The 14,407-nt window shown below is 35.7% G+C and overlaps 1 protein-coding gene across 1 annotated transcript in view; it reads right to left on the minus strand.

The window, feature by feature from the left end:
• SKAP2 (src kinase associated phosphoprotein 2) overlaps window positions 1–14,407 on the minus strand; it is a 117,855-nt gene that overhangs the window by 8,516 nt on the left and 94,932 nt on the right. Inside the window, exons 10-11 of the mRNA XM_057365488.1 lie at window positions 9,726–9,794; window positions 3,007–3,119 (exon numbers count right to left, since the gene is read on the minus strand). Coding sequence (XP_057221471.1) covers window positions 3,007–3,119; window positions 9,726–9,794 — 182 coding nt within the window. The remainder of the gene's footprint in view (window positions 1–3,006; window positions 3,120–9,725; window positions 9,795–14,407) is intronic.

Genomic DNA, 14,407 nt, shown 5'->3' on the forward strand with positions numbered 1-14,407 from the left:
AAAATGCTATTAACAAGTCTCTTTATCAGTACAGCTATAAAATATGTTTTTACTGCATAATGAAAAAAGGGTATAGTTTTCTGAAAGTTGAGATAACTCATAGCATTAGGTGAGAAAAGCCACTTGAATATTCAAGGGTATTATAAATTAAAATAATWGTAATAGTGTGAGTATATCTGAAATGTTAACTACGTTTTTCAATAAAGTTTACAGGTATTGTTGTGATAATTCTGTTAATTCTGCCCAGATTAAAAACAACTTTTCAGGGAAACTAGGTAGGAAAACCTAGAAAAAAGTTGTGAGGTTTTGGGAGGTTTTTTGTTAAAGACTACACGACTGCCACAGCTTACATAAATATTTAGAAAATAGCTTAAATAGTTTTTGAATACACCTTTAAAACAAGAAAAACATGCTTTTCTACAGTTACTGCACTAGTCGGGCAAAGGTATTTCTGTTGTCAGAGCATGAGCTCATGCTCATTGCAGTAACATTGAGTTTTGGTGCTCATTTTMAAGCAAACTCTGGGGATTCATCTTTGCATAATACTTAGCTATTTTAGGAAGTAAACAGTGCCAAACTGAAACCATGCTCATTTTTCTAAAAGACATTTACTTAGAAACGTACATGTAACATATTGCTCCTCTTGCTTTATTTAAATTCTAGAAATGCCCAAATTTGCTAAACTGGTTCATAATTACTTCTGTTATGCTAATGATCTCATTTATTGGAAACAAAATAGTTGTTTTCCCCCTAATTTCTACACAGGTATGAGAAAAGATGGTAAAAATATACTGCTTTGGCATAACTATTGCTGGTAGAGATGAATATCTATCTTATCACGTTCATCAGAGCAGTCTATACCATTTATATTTCACTGTAAAACAAAGAACTATTACACGTTGCACAAATATGCTCGATATTTTTTTAATGCTTCACCCTTCCCACTGTAACACTGCTATACCCGTACTTACTTCCTTATCAGCAAAATGTGATTTTCAAGAGTAATGTTCCTGGCTGACATATGATAGAAAGGCAATAAAGCCACAGCTAGGTTCAGCTGAAGCTGAATTTATGACACCATTTTGGATGCATACACATCGCCCCCCTGTCAGTACCTGCATCTCTCATTTTCAACCACTAGATGGTGTGAAAAAGTAAAAAAAATTGCCTARGATTCCTGCCGACTGCCACAAAAAACAAGTATTAATGTAGTGGATTAGGAAATATTTTAGGAAAAAAAGTCTTGACCCACTTCAGGATGGTTAGACTCACTTTTCGTTTGGTTATATTTTCACKTACTAGACAAAGAGCTCATAAATGATTAGACCTTGAAACTGAATCAAGTGGAAGGTTAAGATAGATAATTCTCTGGCACTTTCCCCTCCAAGGACCCTAAATCCCAAGCTGACAGTAGTGGCCAACACTCATTTTTCTGAAAAAGCTGTAACAATCTTCAAGTGAAACAGGGCTGAATTTTCTGGGCTGTATTTTGGAGCAGAAATCATTCCCATAGAGAGAGGCTCTATATATCTGGAGCAGCAGCAAGCCTGTTTCAAGGACCGATTACGGATTAATCAYGACATGGTAACAGGATAGTTGATATACAGAGGACAGCTTAAGCTACTGTTTTTCTATTTTGCTCCATTTTTTAAATTAAATTTCTCACTTTTTTGGGSAAGAAGTAGCAAACCATTTTTTTCACCTACAAGCTGAAGATTAAGATTTTATAGTTCCCATACTGTATCCAGAAAGCACAACCCACAAAGAGGCCAAACTCATAGAGTAGAATCCATTCACTCATGGGCATTTTGAGGGGAGCAGGAGGGGGAAGCAGTGGTTATTTTAAATTAGTACAATTCTTCAGTGCTGAATAACTGCTTGAAAGTTTGCCCAATCCACGAGCGTTATTCAGCCTTTAGTAATGCAATTCACTTATTAGTTTAAGTGACAATGAAAGACATACATGGTCAAATTAATAATAGTAATRTATCTTCTGTATTTTTATATAGAGYTATCCTTCTATCTGTAGATCTTAAATTTATTTAAAACAGAGTGCTACATTTATTATCCAGAAATGTAGTTAAAGGTATTAAAGAAGATTTAAAGCAATTGTGGCAAAACTTAAGAGTTTGAAACTAAGACARACAGATGACTACTTGTGTATTTCAGTGACCTACAATATTTTTGTATTAATTACACTGAACAGCAATGAAATATATCTTCTAAACATATTTTAAAAGTTAGTTTTTTCACTGAGAACTTTAAAAGCTCAGCCTTTTTTTGTAATAAAAGGAGAAAAGAGAAATTTCCCTTGATTAATTTTTCAGAAGTAGACTTTGATGGACAATGAGATACATATAACCTTTTAACAGAGGTTTTGTTTTTGTTTGGAAGGTTAAGGAAAAATCTGAAAATTAACCAATATTAATGTAGACTAAAACTTCATACTGAACTGCTAATTCAGATGGAAGAAATTATATTTCTCATCTGATTTGCAAACAGAAAAGTAGTAAAAAATACCCAAATCTGTCAAAGCAAACAAATTTGGAATCTGAGCTGTCAGAACAATAACAATATACATAAAAAGATGAAAGTACAGTTCAAGAAAACAAACCATCTTATGTAGCAAGATCCCAAAAAAGCCAGAATCAGCAGAGTCAGGAATATAAAACAGGAAACAAAAAACATAACATACAAGATAACTTAAAATTCTACAAAGTTAACTTCTACAAGCAGAAAGCACATTGTCTCCTGTTAAGTCAGTTAACAAATGGTAGCCAAGATTTAGCAAGTAAAYAAACATGCTTTAAAGTTAATTCCTGTTACATGGCTATGTTTTAATTGTGATTATAGTTCATTTGACAAAATAATTAATTGCAGTGAATATCTGATTGCAAACAAAGGATCTGAAAGGGAGTGCCAATTTCCCCCTATAGAACTGTGGGAATGTTCCCTTCTGCCATGGCTCTCTTTTTACAACCATGCAGCTCCAGCAGTGTCTCATACCTTGCTGATAATGTAGATAACGTCACCACGTTTAAATGTTAACTCATCAGGTTCATCTCCTGTGCAGTCCCACAAACCTTGATAGTAATTGGCATAATCGGTATTTTCACCATCTGCAAAGAAAACAGCATCTAATTATAAAACAATCAAGACTGAGGATAACTGAAGGTACTTGTTAAATCTCCAGATAGTACAAAGCAATTTATTAGCACACATTTCTTATTCCTCTTTTTAGAAACAGCTCCTTCCTGCCATGAAAGCAAGTGAAAAATAAGTTTAATGTTTCAGCCCTTAAACTGGCAAGTTGCATCACTGAGAGACATGTAGCTACAGGTTTTCAAAGCATTTTTCAGCTGCAACTTAAAGTAGCTAGTTTTCTTCTACTAGTATATTTATAGCAAGCCATATATGTATCTCAACTTGAAACTGATAACATTGCTAGAATATAATTAATAACAATCAGTGAAAGGAAGCTAAAGTATTTTGTGAAACACTCCCCCTCCCTCTCCCGTTCCAACAAAATTAAATAGCTTCTCTGAGAACCTTTGAGATAATCCTTGATTCTTCCTTCTGAAATATTGGAGAACTTGGAAACTGTTGCTGAAGCTGCATTTCAAAAATATTTGTGTCAGCTCCAGTTTAGGACATTAAGCTCTGGCTAAACGTGCAACTGCACTACAGTCATAAACTCATCCTTCTAACAGCATAAGCACAATGGATGTGCTGTGTTCAAGCTGCCATACAGACCATTAACTGATTGATTATTTAGCACTCTTTGCTCTGTAATACGGCAATAACACAGTAATAAATGCTTTGTCATACATTTACAATACAGAGTACATCTATTGAAACACAGCGCTCACACACAGTTAAATACACTGGGTGCTTSTGTTGCACTGCAAACTATTTCCTGTTTTTAATTCCATGAGAATGGAGTGTGATGAGTTAATGCAAAAAGAATGTAAGCAATACCACTAAGATGACCGGTTACATTATGTATACACTAACCAGACAGAATGTATATGTACTAATAATTTACATCACTGGAAAGCTATCTTCTAATTCTGATAACATAAATATCACTGAACTGGCTGGATCAAGGCTGTCATCTTAGTTTTGTTATATGATCCTTGAACTGCAGGCTTGCTGGTTATTCCAACATACACMAGTTACATTTGCATGTCATTAGCACTCTACACCATTATTTACAGTTTACAATTTAACCATGATTGGTTCATTTTATTACCAAAAAAATCCTGCTAAAATATCAAGTATCAAGAGACAGAAAGCTTCACACTCTAAAAAATTAGCGGTATTCAACTTCTGTGCTTCCCTATTTTGGCAAATACTTAGATTTGAATTTTAATATTCTCTGCATGARCAAGAAGAGCTTGTTTTCCTTTTCTCCACTACAGTCTGTGTTCTCTTCTCTCTTGTTTGGGTGGCAATACTGTCATAAGGCTAAATATTCACAAGCTTGAATTCAAGCTGTTATGCCAGTTATCCACCCTTTAATTTTCCATTATTGGTGATTAGGAGCTATGACTCGCTGTGTAGCACTAGGGGGCGTTCCGGCTGCCAGAGCCCAAATTCTTCTGTCCTCACCCCAAAAGCAATAATTGATACCCATATGAAAGCTCACAATCATTCAAAAATAAAAGATCTGGTAATTTAAAAATGCATAGACATAATAATTCCAACATTAAAGCATAATCAGTTTGAAATGCTGCATCTCCAAATTTTGGCCCTTCCTGTTTTTCACCTCATTATTCACCGATTTATCATTAGACCATTAAAAACAGTAACACAGGTTTGCAAAAAATTAATTTGAGATAAATATTAAATCAGAATCTTTCCTTGGTCATTTCTTACTGTACAGATCACACTTCCCACCTCTGTGTCAAAAACATAACTAAGTCCACATGAGAAAAAAAAATAAAAGAGCTATTCTGGTATATCCCGTCTTTCAGCATCTGGGTTATTGATCTTGTTTAAAATACATTAATCAGAATTTTTACTTCTTCAGAAAATCACTGAAAGAAATTATGACYTTTCACAGTAACCTTTGCCACTTTGAGCTCTGCTCTTACCTTTAYGTACCTGAAATAACTCCTGTTAACAATCACTAAAGTGAGTTCAACAGAAGAGACCCAACAGTGGRTGAGATATGTCTCTCCTTATATGCTCATCATGAGTATTTAGTTAAGTCTTAAAGTGGAGAGCAACTCAACTAATAATGTGCCAACACTGGARAAGATGCATTTTAAAAGAAGCTTATTGCAACAGTGAAGTTATTGACCAAAGACTAAYCATGGCTCTGTGCCACCATTTGTGAATTCAACATAAGACAGGGTTGTTTAAATCAGAAAGCCACATTTTTCAGGAAAAAAAAAGTACCAATATACCAGGAGCAGAGAAACAAAAAATGGGGCAAAAAAGCGGCAGTATAAGTTTGTGAACAACTATGCTGGTCTTCCAAGCAGTGTTRATTTCAAATTTGAAATCCCCTTTCTTGACACCAAAACAAGTTTCTCCAAGTTCTGCAAGAGCAACTACACGTTCATAAAAGATAAGTGTAAATGTAACTTCAGACTTTATACATCTAAAGTGWAAAAGCTTCATAAAATGATTCATAGTGCTTACAAACACAGGCATAGAATGGAAAAAAAAAAGGCTGCAAAAATCTCTACAAAACACAAGCCCACTCATTCTTACTTTGGTCCTTTTCAGTTTGCAAAGACCTCGACAAATTTCCTTTTATTGCCTCTGGTATAAAACAAAACCAGAAGGTCTGAGTAAAGGAATTTGGTATTTATATGGTAATGARATAATGTGAAGCTTCTTAAACACAYGTAATACCTGRAAACAGACRGATTTTASCATCACAAACTTATGTGCCTATTACAGTTGAAATTCAAAAGGTAYTGATTTGCTGGCATTACTCTGTTACAATTACACACTATTCTCAAACACTATGAAGYGTCACGTGCCTTAAAAATACTATGATGACATAATTGCTAAACTGAAGTCTGTTGCATTTTGAAGTTATGGTCATTTGGTCACAAATATAAATAAGACATGATTAAAAAATCTTGAAGTGTGTAGCTGAGGGCAGAAAGCAATTTGGTTCTACCTAACCACTGCTTTTAAGATTACCAATCCACATAAATGGACGAATAATGTTTTGGATAGTTATTTTTCTCCAGAAAATAGTTCTTTCATTCCAGGACAGCTACCTGAATGAACTACTATGCAACAGTTCCCAACACTGTTTCCAAAAAGAATTCCTCATGGTTTACTTCTGCTATCTCTGCTTTTCCACTAATAGTAATAGGAACAATGGMTATTTTTGTCCAATTTACTGATGAAAATACTTCAGAGTTAATTTGACAGATCAAAAGACAATGTCTGCCAGACTCTCGGACAGTAGTCTTGGACTKCTTATTTCACTGAAGAATACTTGCATCTGACAATACATGCTTGAAGAAAGAAAGGTGAACAGTTCAGAAAGAAAAAAAAAAGTTGATAAATATATCACTCAAGCATGCACCTCAAATATAAAACAGTAAAAAACTTAGGAATGCCATGGATTACTCAAGGGGGAAAAATTATAACCATATTCTAACAACCACAACAGACAGAAGAAAAAAAAGGAAAAAACCCACAACTTGAAAAACAGATTAATAGTACATGTTTTAGGGGGATTTAAGTGTGCTGTCCCACCGCAGACTAATACAATCTAACTGCAGGTTGTTTAATTTCTGCCCCCTACTGTTGCAACAATTTTTGCACTTCCCATTTCTGTGCACGAAGCTGAAAGAACACTAAACTGACCAAAACAAAAGTATCAATTACAACCTAAATATGAAAATGCTCTACATAAAACATTAAGATAAATATGATTGTGCCTGATTTCCCTCAGTCATCCATTTTAACACTGTTAAATKTAAGTTATCAAACCCTACTACAGTAGTGGTTTAGAGCCAGTAGTTCTATTATTTGCTTGCACATTCCTTGTAGAATGAAGGAATATATGWGTATGTTCTCCTTTCACAACTGTGGCCCACTGCCCAGTATATAAAACAGCTTGCCATTCCTGTTCCTCAACTCTTGGTAAGATTTTTCAAAAGTTAGTAGTGTCAGATTTGAAGATTACCTAACAATATTTGAAAAAGACCAACTGYAGCCCCTTTTGGTAATGATGTGCTCAGCATTCACCAGAGTGAAGGCTTAGAGATGGACACATAGGTGAACTTCAAAATTAATGCTACCAGAATGAATGTCTTACAGCAGTTATCTAGATTCTTGGTGTTGAATTTCAGTCACCAAACAAGACAAGCCCTGTCCAAGAACGCAGTTATTTGTTAATTCTGATGACATCCTAAACTTCAAAAAATGCCTGTTACTTACTTGCCCTTTTTCCCACAGGACAGAAAAGTTATGAAATAAGGGCAAAACAACTGCAGTGCATTTATTTGGATTCAAACTCTAATCTACCCAAAGATGTTCAATTTAATCTTTCTCACTTTCCTTCTCCTACTGTTCCTTAGTTATCCTAAAACCAACATATTCACACTGGTAAAACAGAAAACATGACACTTATTGAAATAGTGATTGTGGAAATGATAGTGGGTAGATAGTCATAACAAAAAAAGACCCTGAAAGCCACATTATATAAATGAAACTCTTCAATGCTCACGTATTTTTAAATAATTAGGTCACTAGCAATTAATGTAAAGCTATCCAGCAGCAAGAGTCAGCACCAAGAACAGAATAAAAAGAACTCAAGTCTGAAAGTTTATTGAAGTAGAAATACATTAGGGCAAGGAAAGAGTAGGGGAAAAAATAAATTTTTTTTTGCACTTAGTCAGGTTCAGCTCACAGRCAATTTGCAGAATATTTTCTGTGAGTTCAGGTTTAGTAAAGCTAGGCAATAAATTAAACTTAAGAATGYATGCACTGTTTGTGTAGAAAATCATAAAATATCCTCAATTCATGTCAGGTATTTATGATGTGATGCCTATCAGAAATATTCATGCCATCTCAGCCTTAAAAGTCAAACAAATTTCCAGTGTTAAATAGTGAACTATATAAGATCAGATCATGAAAACGATTGCTTGAAATGRACCTGACATCTGGGAGGAACTGCTATGGTATTTTCAATGACATTACACAAATAGTAATAAGACTGATAAGGCTGTTCTCATAGCAATTAATTTTTTTTTTTCAAAAATGCAGGTACTAATGTTTTGATTTCTTAAAAGTATGACCAATTAGAACTTCAGAAAGGTACATTAGTGAAAAAAAAAACAATGCTGCTGGCAACTTTATAATTGGATTGACCCCACGCTCCATTATGACAACACACTCTTATAATTACAGTAATGTCTAAATGAGTACTAAATATTAAGGCTGTAATGACTCATGTTGTTTTACACATGTTTTTAGCACAGCACAATGCTAACAGCATCTGATGGCTTGCCTCTTGTTTCCTTTCCAAGAAAAGCAACCCAAAACTCCTCACAGCAACCTGTTCCTGCTTTCCTGTATGGGTCAGGAAATCAGGCCTCTGTTTCCTCTCCACATGTTGCAACAGGAAGAGCACTGCAGAGCTACTTCCTAAAGGAACTCTTCTTGCCCACCCCTTCCTTGACAGCCCTGAAAGAATTATGTGTATTATGTACCATGGGGGAAGGAGAGTCAGATTGCATGTCAGTGCAGGTCACAGTTACAATGCAGCAGATCTCAGAAAGGTGTAAGGTCTGATAAGAAGTGAGTCTTCTCTACTTGCTCTGTCAAATCACCAACAGTTTATCTAAAGGTCTGTGCCCTTGAAGCACAAAAATATATTGTTTTGAAGCATAACTGGAAATACCTTTCTATCAAGAAAAGTTGTCTGGCAATGTGACTTTACATGGTGTATGCAGTTATTTTTCCAGTCCAAGAGATAATTAGCACAAGGGCAGTTTGCCAAGCTAAAGCTGAGAGAATATCCTTCACAGCTTTTCTGGGCATTTGTGTCCTTTTCCAATTTTTATGCTGCTGTCACTGGACTCTGGCATTTCTTACCCGATTCATTTGCTTYCTCTGGTAATCATATGCAATGAAGATATGCATGGCCAACATTTAAACAGGCTGCAGATCAATTAGTGGTCTTAAGTTTATCTGATTTTTATCAAAGAAGACAGAGCTTTGGGTCGATTGTCAGAGCCTGTGTCAAGTTGACCTTTTCAGAGACGTCTACATTGCCAGTCCCTTGGGCAACTTGTTGTCCCCTGTTAGTCTCTGAATGGCAGAAGTCTGTTCTGCTCAAGCACAAAGTATACACAGATGTCTATATTACATTCTTATAGGTTTGACAGCAACTGCATGTTGTATCTATAAACTGTCCTTTAGCAGTGACACTTCCTCAATGATGATAAGCTAATTTATGCAACTAAATCTCCTTTGTGCAGAAATGAAAGCTAATTGAGTCATTACAAAGTAATTCAGGAAGGAATACCTTGTATAAATTGGCTTACTTTATAAATCCTTCTCAAGTGGTTTTCATGCATCCTAAGTGGTGCTTAAGCAGTTTTGCAGCCATCACATACCCAGGTAAAAAAGACAGCCTTACAGAGCTATAAAAACATTATTTTAAAAGAGCAAATGGAAGAGACAAGAAAATAAATGTAAAAAGAAAGTGCATGTACAAAATAAAGAGGAAAGGTTTTAATTACCTGAAACAGTGGTAACTTGCTCCTGGCTCTCTTCGCTTGGCACTTCAGAATTTGAASAAAGACGTTCTTCTGCAAAAATAAAAAAACCTGCAAATGAAATTCTGAAAGGACACCTCAGCTGACAGGAATTACAGCCCACATCAGTCTGAAAGACACACTCTATGTTTCCAGATTGTAAGCCTTGTTTACTATTTTGCACTTACACAAAAGTTGAAACATTGTTATTTCTGTGGTTTCCCCCACCTATCCAAACACTCCAAGAGCTTTCTTTCAAAAACTCAGTTGTGAACATCTGTTTCCCTTTTCATTCTGGTCTGAATGCAGTCATATAGATCTGCAGTTCTGCTGATTTTCAATCATTATGAGATAGTTAGAATGAGGGTCCTCTTCTGCTATGTACATTTCTTGCCAGAAAAGGATAAAGAAAAGGAAACCAAGGTTTGAAAAACCATTCCCAGCCCACTGAGCTGTAGAGAGCAGTATGCAACAAAAGCAGAGGACATCTTATGTTTAACACTGTCCTACAGAGACAGCAACTCAACACCTGCGTGACGGAAACACAGCCACTGCAGATGCCATGCCCTTCACTGCTCCTGCCCTGTGCCTAAGCACAGTTTTAAGCAAGCCAGACTCTATCAAATGACTTGGTGCAAGTTTAGGAGACAAGAAAGAGAAAACTTGGCAGTGATCAGCTCCAAAGCATGTTTTCTGGCTAGCAGGCTTGGAACACTCTGAAATCCCCACAGGCAATTTCAAAAGATGTGCTCCACACTCCCCGTCCGGCACAGACGTGCAACCCTGTCATGGCCAGACCTTCACTTGCAAATCCACACTCCACTCAGCACAGGGACACCAGATCCACTCCTCACATTCCACAGTCAACAATTCTGTTGATGAGGTAAAAAAAGGGAACAAACTATGAGGCTTTTAGCTGTATTCTGTCTTCAAGTTCATAAGGAAGTAGAAACAAATTTATCTTGGCATTTACAGTATATCAAAACTGACAAGGCTGCTGTACTGAATGAGGAAATAGTATATATATAAACCCACTTCTCAAACAAGAATTGGAATTTTAATACATTTAAACTATCTGGCTTTGCTACTCATCACATCTTATACAGATAGTCAAGTTTCTTTTTAAGATACATATTTCAGCAACTAATTTTGGTATTTTATTAATGATAGACAACAGATAAAGAACTCACAACTTTTAAAATGTTCCTCATTATGCAACTTCTATGTAATTGCCTGTTTATTTTGACAAAGAGTGAATTTTATATCAACAGTTCAAAGGAATTTTAGCCTTGTAAAAATTTAATCTATCCACAAGACTGTTCCTGCAAACATTAAAGCAGATGTTTAAAGCACAAGAGTAGACCTGTTGAAATGAGTATGCATAATTGCTGCTAACCTCTACACACAGTCCTACAAACATTACAATTACATCAGAAGATTCACTCTACAAAAAGCTTTGAAATGATACCCTATTAAGCCAGCAAGATTTTTTGTTCTCTGAATCTTGAGTAGTCAAAAATCTGGTCATGATGAATATAAACTATTTTTTAGCCATAGGGGGGGAAAGAACAGAAAAAAAACAACTCCAAGAATAGAACAGGAGAAATCTGAAGCTGCAATAAACACAAAACACTGAACTATGTACTGAATTCAGATGTTCAAATGTACTCCCCTACTTGGCATTAACAGTTGTCACATATTTCCAAGAACGCTCATTTGCTTATTTTAAGAACTCACAAYTGGAGCATAAATGGCAAAATCACATCCCTAAATGCTGTTCAGAGCACTAGGAGGCACTGCAATTCTGTGGGTTCTCTACCACAGTTACACCCCTCACAGGGAGTAGTATCCCAGTATCAGTCACATTTTCTAGAATTTCTCCCTTTTCCCAGAACCCACCTTCATCCAACACACACTGTATCATATACTTCTTTGATTAAATAGGTGCTGATATTACATGTTACTGATTGTCTGGACCTAAATCAGTCKTTGTGCTGAATGTCCTACGGATTTTAACTCTATCATTTTTCATGGTCATCAGRCTAGCTCAAAATGAGGACTGACTCCAGCAGAGGGTATTTCAACTAAAGTAAAACACCAGCAGAGGTCTGAAGAGATTTTTTCAAAAGTTACAGCTGAATACATGTAGATTGCATAGTAATTTCATGGAAAAAAGTTTAGAATAYATGCAGTCCCCTGAAAAATTTATTTCCTAGAAACAAGAGTTCACCAGATCCACATCTGAAGATCTCAAAAWGTCTGAATCAAAGCTCTTTGAATTCAAAAAAGTGCCAGATTCATGCAAAAACTGTCCATATTTGCATCCTGCTTTGGATCTCAACCATCTCTACTAATCCCAATTCGCTTTACACTACAGGGTTGTCACAGAGAGGACAAAGTTTCAGGTCCAATTAGACAGGAAAAGGCACTCCAGAAGCACCCTGGACGTGGTCCAGCTGCTAAGGGGCATTAGGCCATGGTACCAGGCTGAAGTGACTCCATAGGAAACCTCCAGAACATGCACAACAAATATCAGGTCCTTGGCACAAAGCTGTGTTGCAAAAGGCCCACACTACTTGCTAATGCAATCATGCTCATAGTGGAGCAGTTCTCGTAGGCTTGCTTAGGGTAGTAAAAAAGTACGTGTGGTTCTTACTCGTGTTTTCAGGTATTATGCCTGAGGCAGTAACTATGTGCAGGCAGTATACTTCAAACACAGCAGCCTCGATTACCTCAGGAATTACACCTGCAGTCTGATGCAACATGCTGAAGTTTGTGTTGAAACATGGCATAGAGTCAAAAGATGAAAAAATAAATTCAAAAATACAGTAGAAGTCCTTCTGGTTTTTTTAAGATACTGTGTATAATGAGTCATGCATACCTTTAAAATAATCTGTTCCAGTTTTTCCTCTGTACATCTTCTCATCATCACTGCCCTTGCAGTGAGAAAATACTCCTTTCCACCTTCTCACTATGTGAAAATGAGACTTATCTACACTAATCAAACTGATGAACTCTTCCAGAGCAGTAGATCCTAAGAACCCCTGATATACATATGTGTTCCATACCATGCTGATACCTAGAGACCTTAATAGCAAAACAACTGACAAAATTCTTGTGGACAATGTAATAAGGAATCAACTATATCTGTTGAAGTTTTTTTCAGTTAGTCCATGAAAGTTGTTAAAAATAATCTACTTATCCAATTTCTAGTCTGAAGAAAAAACAGAAAAATAACCACCCAATCATATATGATTCTATCATCCATAAAATTTTAAAAGTGAACAATGAATTCTATACTTGCTGAGATTTTTTTACATAAATCTATTAATTTTTTTCTTCCAATTTCTTTTTCTTAAAAGGAGAAAGTAAAAAAGATTGGACTACTTGAATATAAGACGGATAAGAGTTTGGCTTGAACAGYGCATTCCTCCAATGGAATGTGATATCTCCATGATAAATATGCATAAATTTAGCAGTTTCCTCTACCAGCATGTCACCTAACCATCTTTTTACATTAGACTCTAATTTAATGTCATTATAATTTGGTATTCTATTGTCTTCTAGTTTCTGACACATTGTCATTGCACAATACTAGTTTACACCTTGAATAATCCCAGTTTGTGAGTTAATATATTCTATTCAATGCTTTGATTACAGTAAACAAAACCAGCTCAGCTATGCAGCAAAATCTACCAAACCACACAGATGGTTATAAGCTTTTCATTGTGTGGTTTCCATAGCAATCATATTGCAAATCTGGAAGCTTCTTGCAAATAAGCAGCTTGTATTTACATGCCTCTCGGCTGCAGCATGGAGCACAACAAGTGAAGTTATTATTCCAATCACATATTGTTAGCAAAATCACTGGAAGATGTTTTGATCAGTTCAGATAAAAACTACTGCAGTGAACTAATTTTTCATCTGTTTCATAATGATACAAGCAATCACACACTTGTAATGYACATTCATGTCTCTTCATTTGAAATCTCACTGTAGTGTCAGAAGGTTATAAACATACAAACGGGTCTTGCAAGATGGACCCCCCACAAAAACACTTGGCTTATTAAATAATCAGTTTAAAAAACCACGCAGTGTCTTTACTATTGTACTTGGCAGGGAGGACAGATGCATGGAAAAAACATGAACTCTGCTGACACTGCATATCACAGGTCTACACTGTTTTGCCCAAGAAAAAGAAATAATGGGATGTTAACATCAATGGTATTACTCCTTCCCACTGTTTTGTTTGCTACCAAATAATGATTCTGCACAAATGGAAAMAAGCATTTTCAAACCCACATAAATGCTTACCAGGGGAAAGAGTCAAGACATTTTCTCTCCCAAATTTATAACTTTATTAATTGACTCACCTCCATAACAGATGGATTATTACTCTAATAAGAAACATAAATCAACCCAGCTACATAATTGTTTTAAAAATTAGCAAAAACTGGCTTTTTAAAAAACAAGAGTATTTTTTTAGAGAAACATTTAATACTTCCAGAGAAGGAGCAATAAATTCACAAAATTTAAGAAGAAGGTTGTTTATATAATTTGGCCAAACTGACACCTTCTGCTAGCATTTGTGGTGAGGGCTAGTGACCATCTGGGGTCAGAGGAATAAGTATTAATGYTCTGCTTTATGCAGGGCCAACAATTCTGAG

The sequence above is a fragment of the Malurus melanocephalus genome, unplaced genomic scaffold, assembly GCF_030028575.1.
Source record: "Malurus melanocephalus ecotype Western Australia unplaced genomic scaffold, MMel_1.1 scaffold_53, whole genome shotgun sequence".
Lineage (NCBI taxonomy): Eukaryota > Metazoa > Chordata > Aves > Passeriformes > Maluridae > Malurus > Malurus melanocephalus.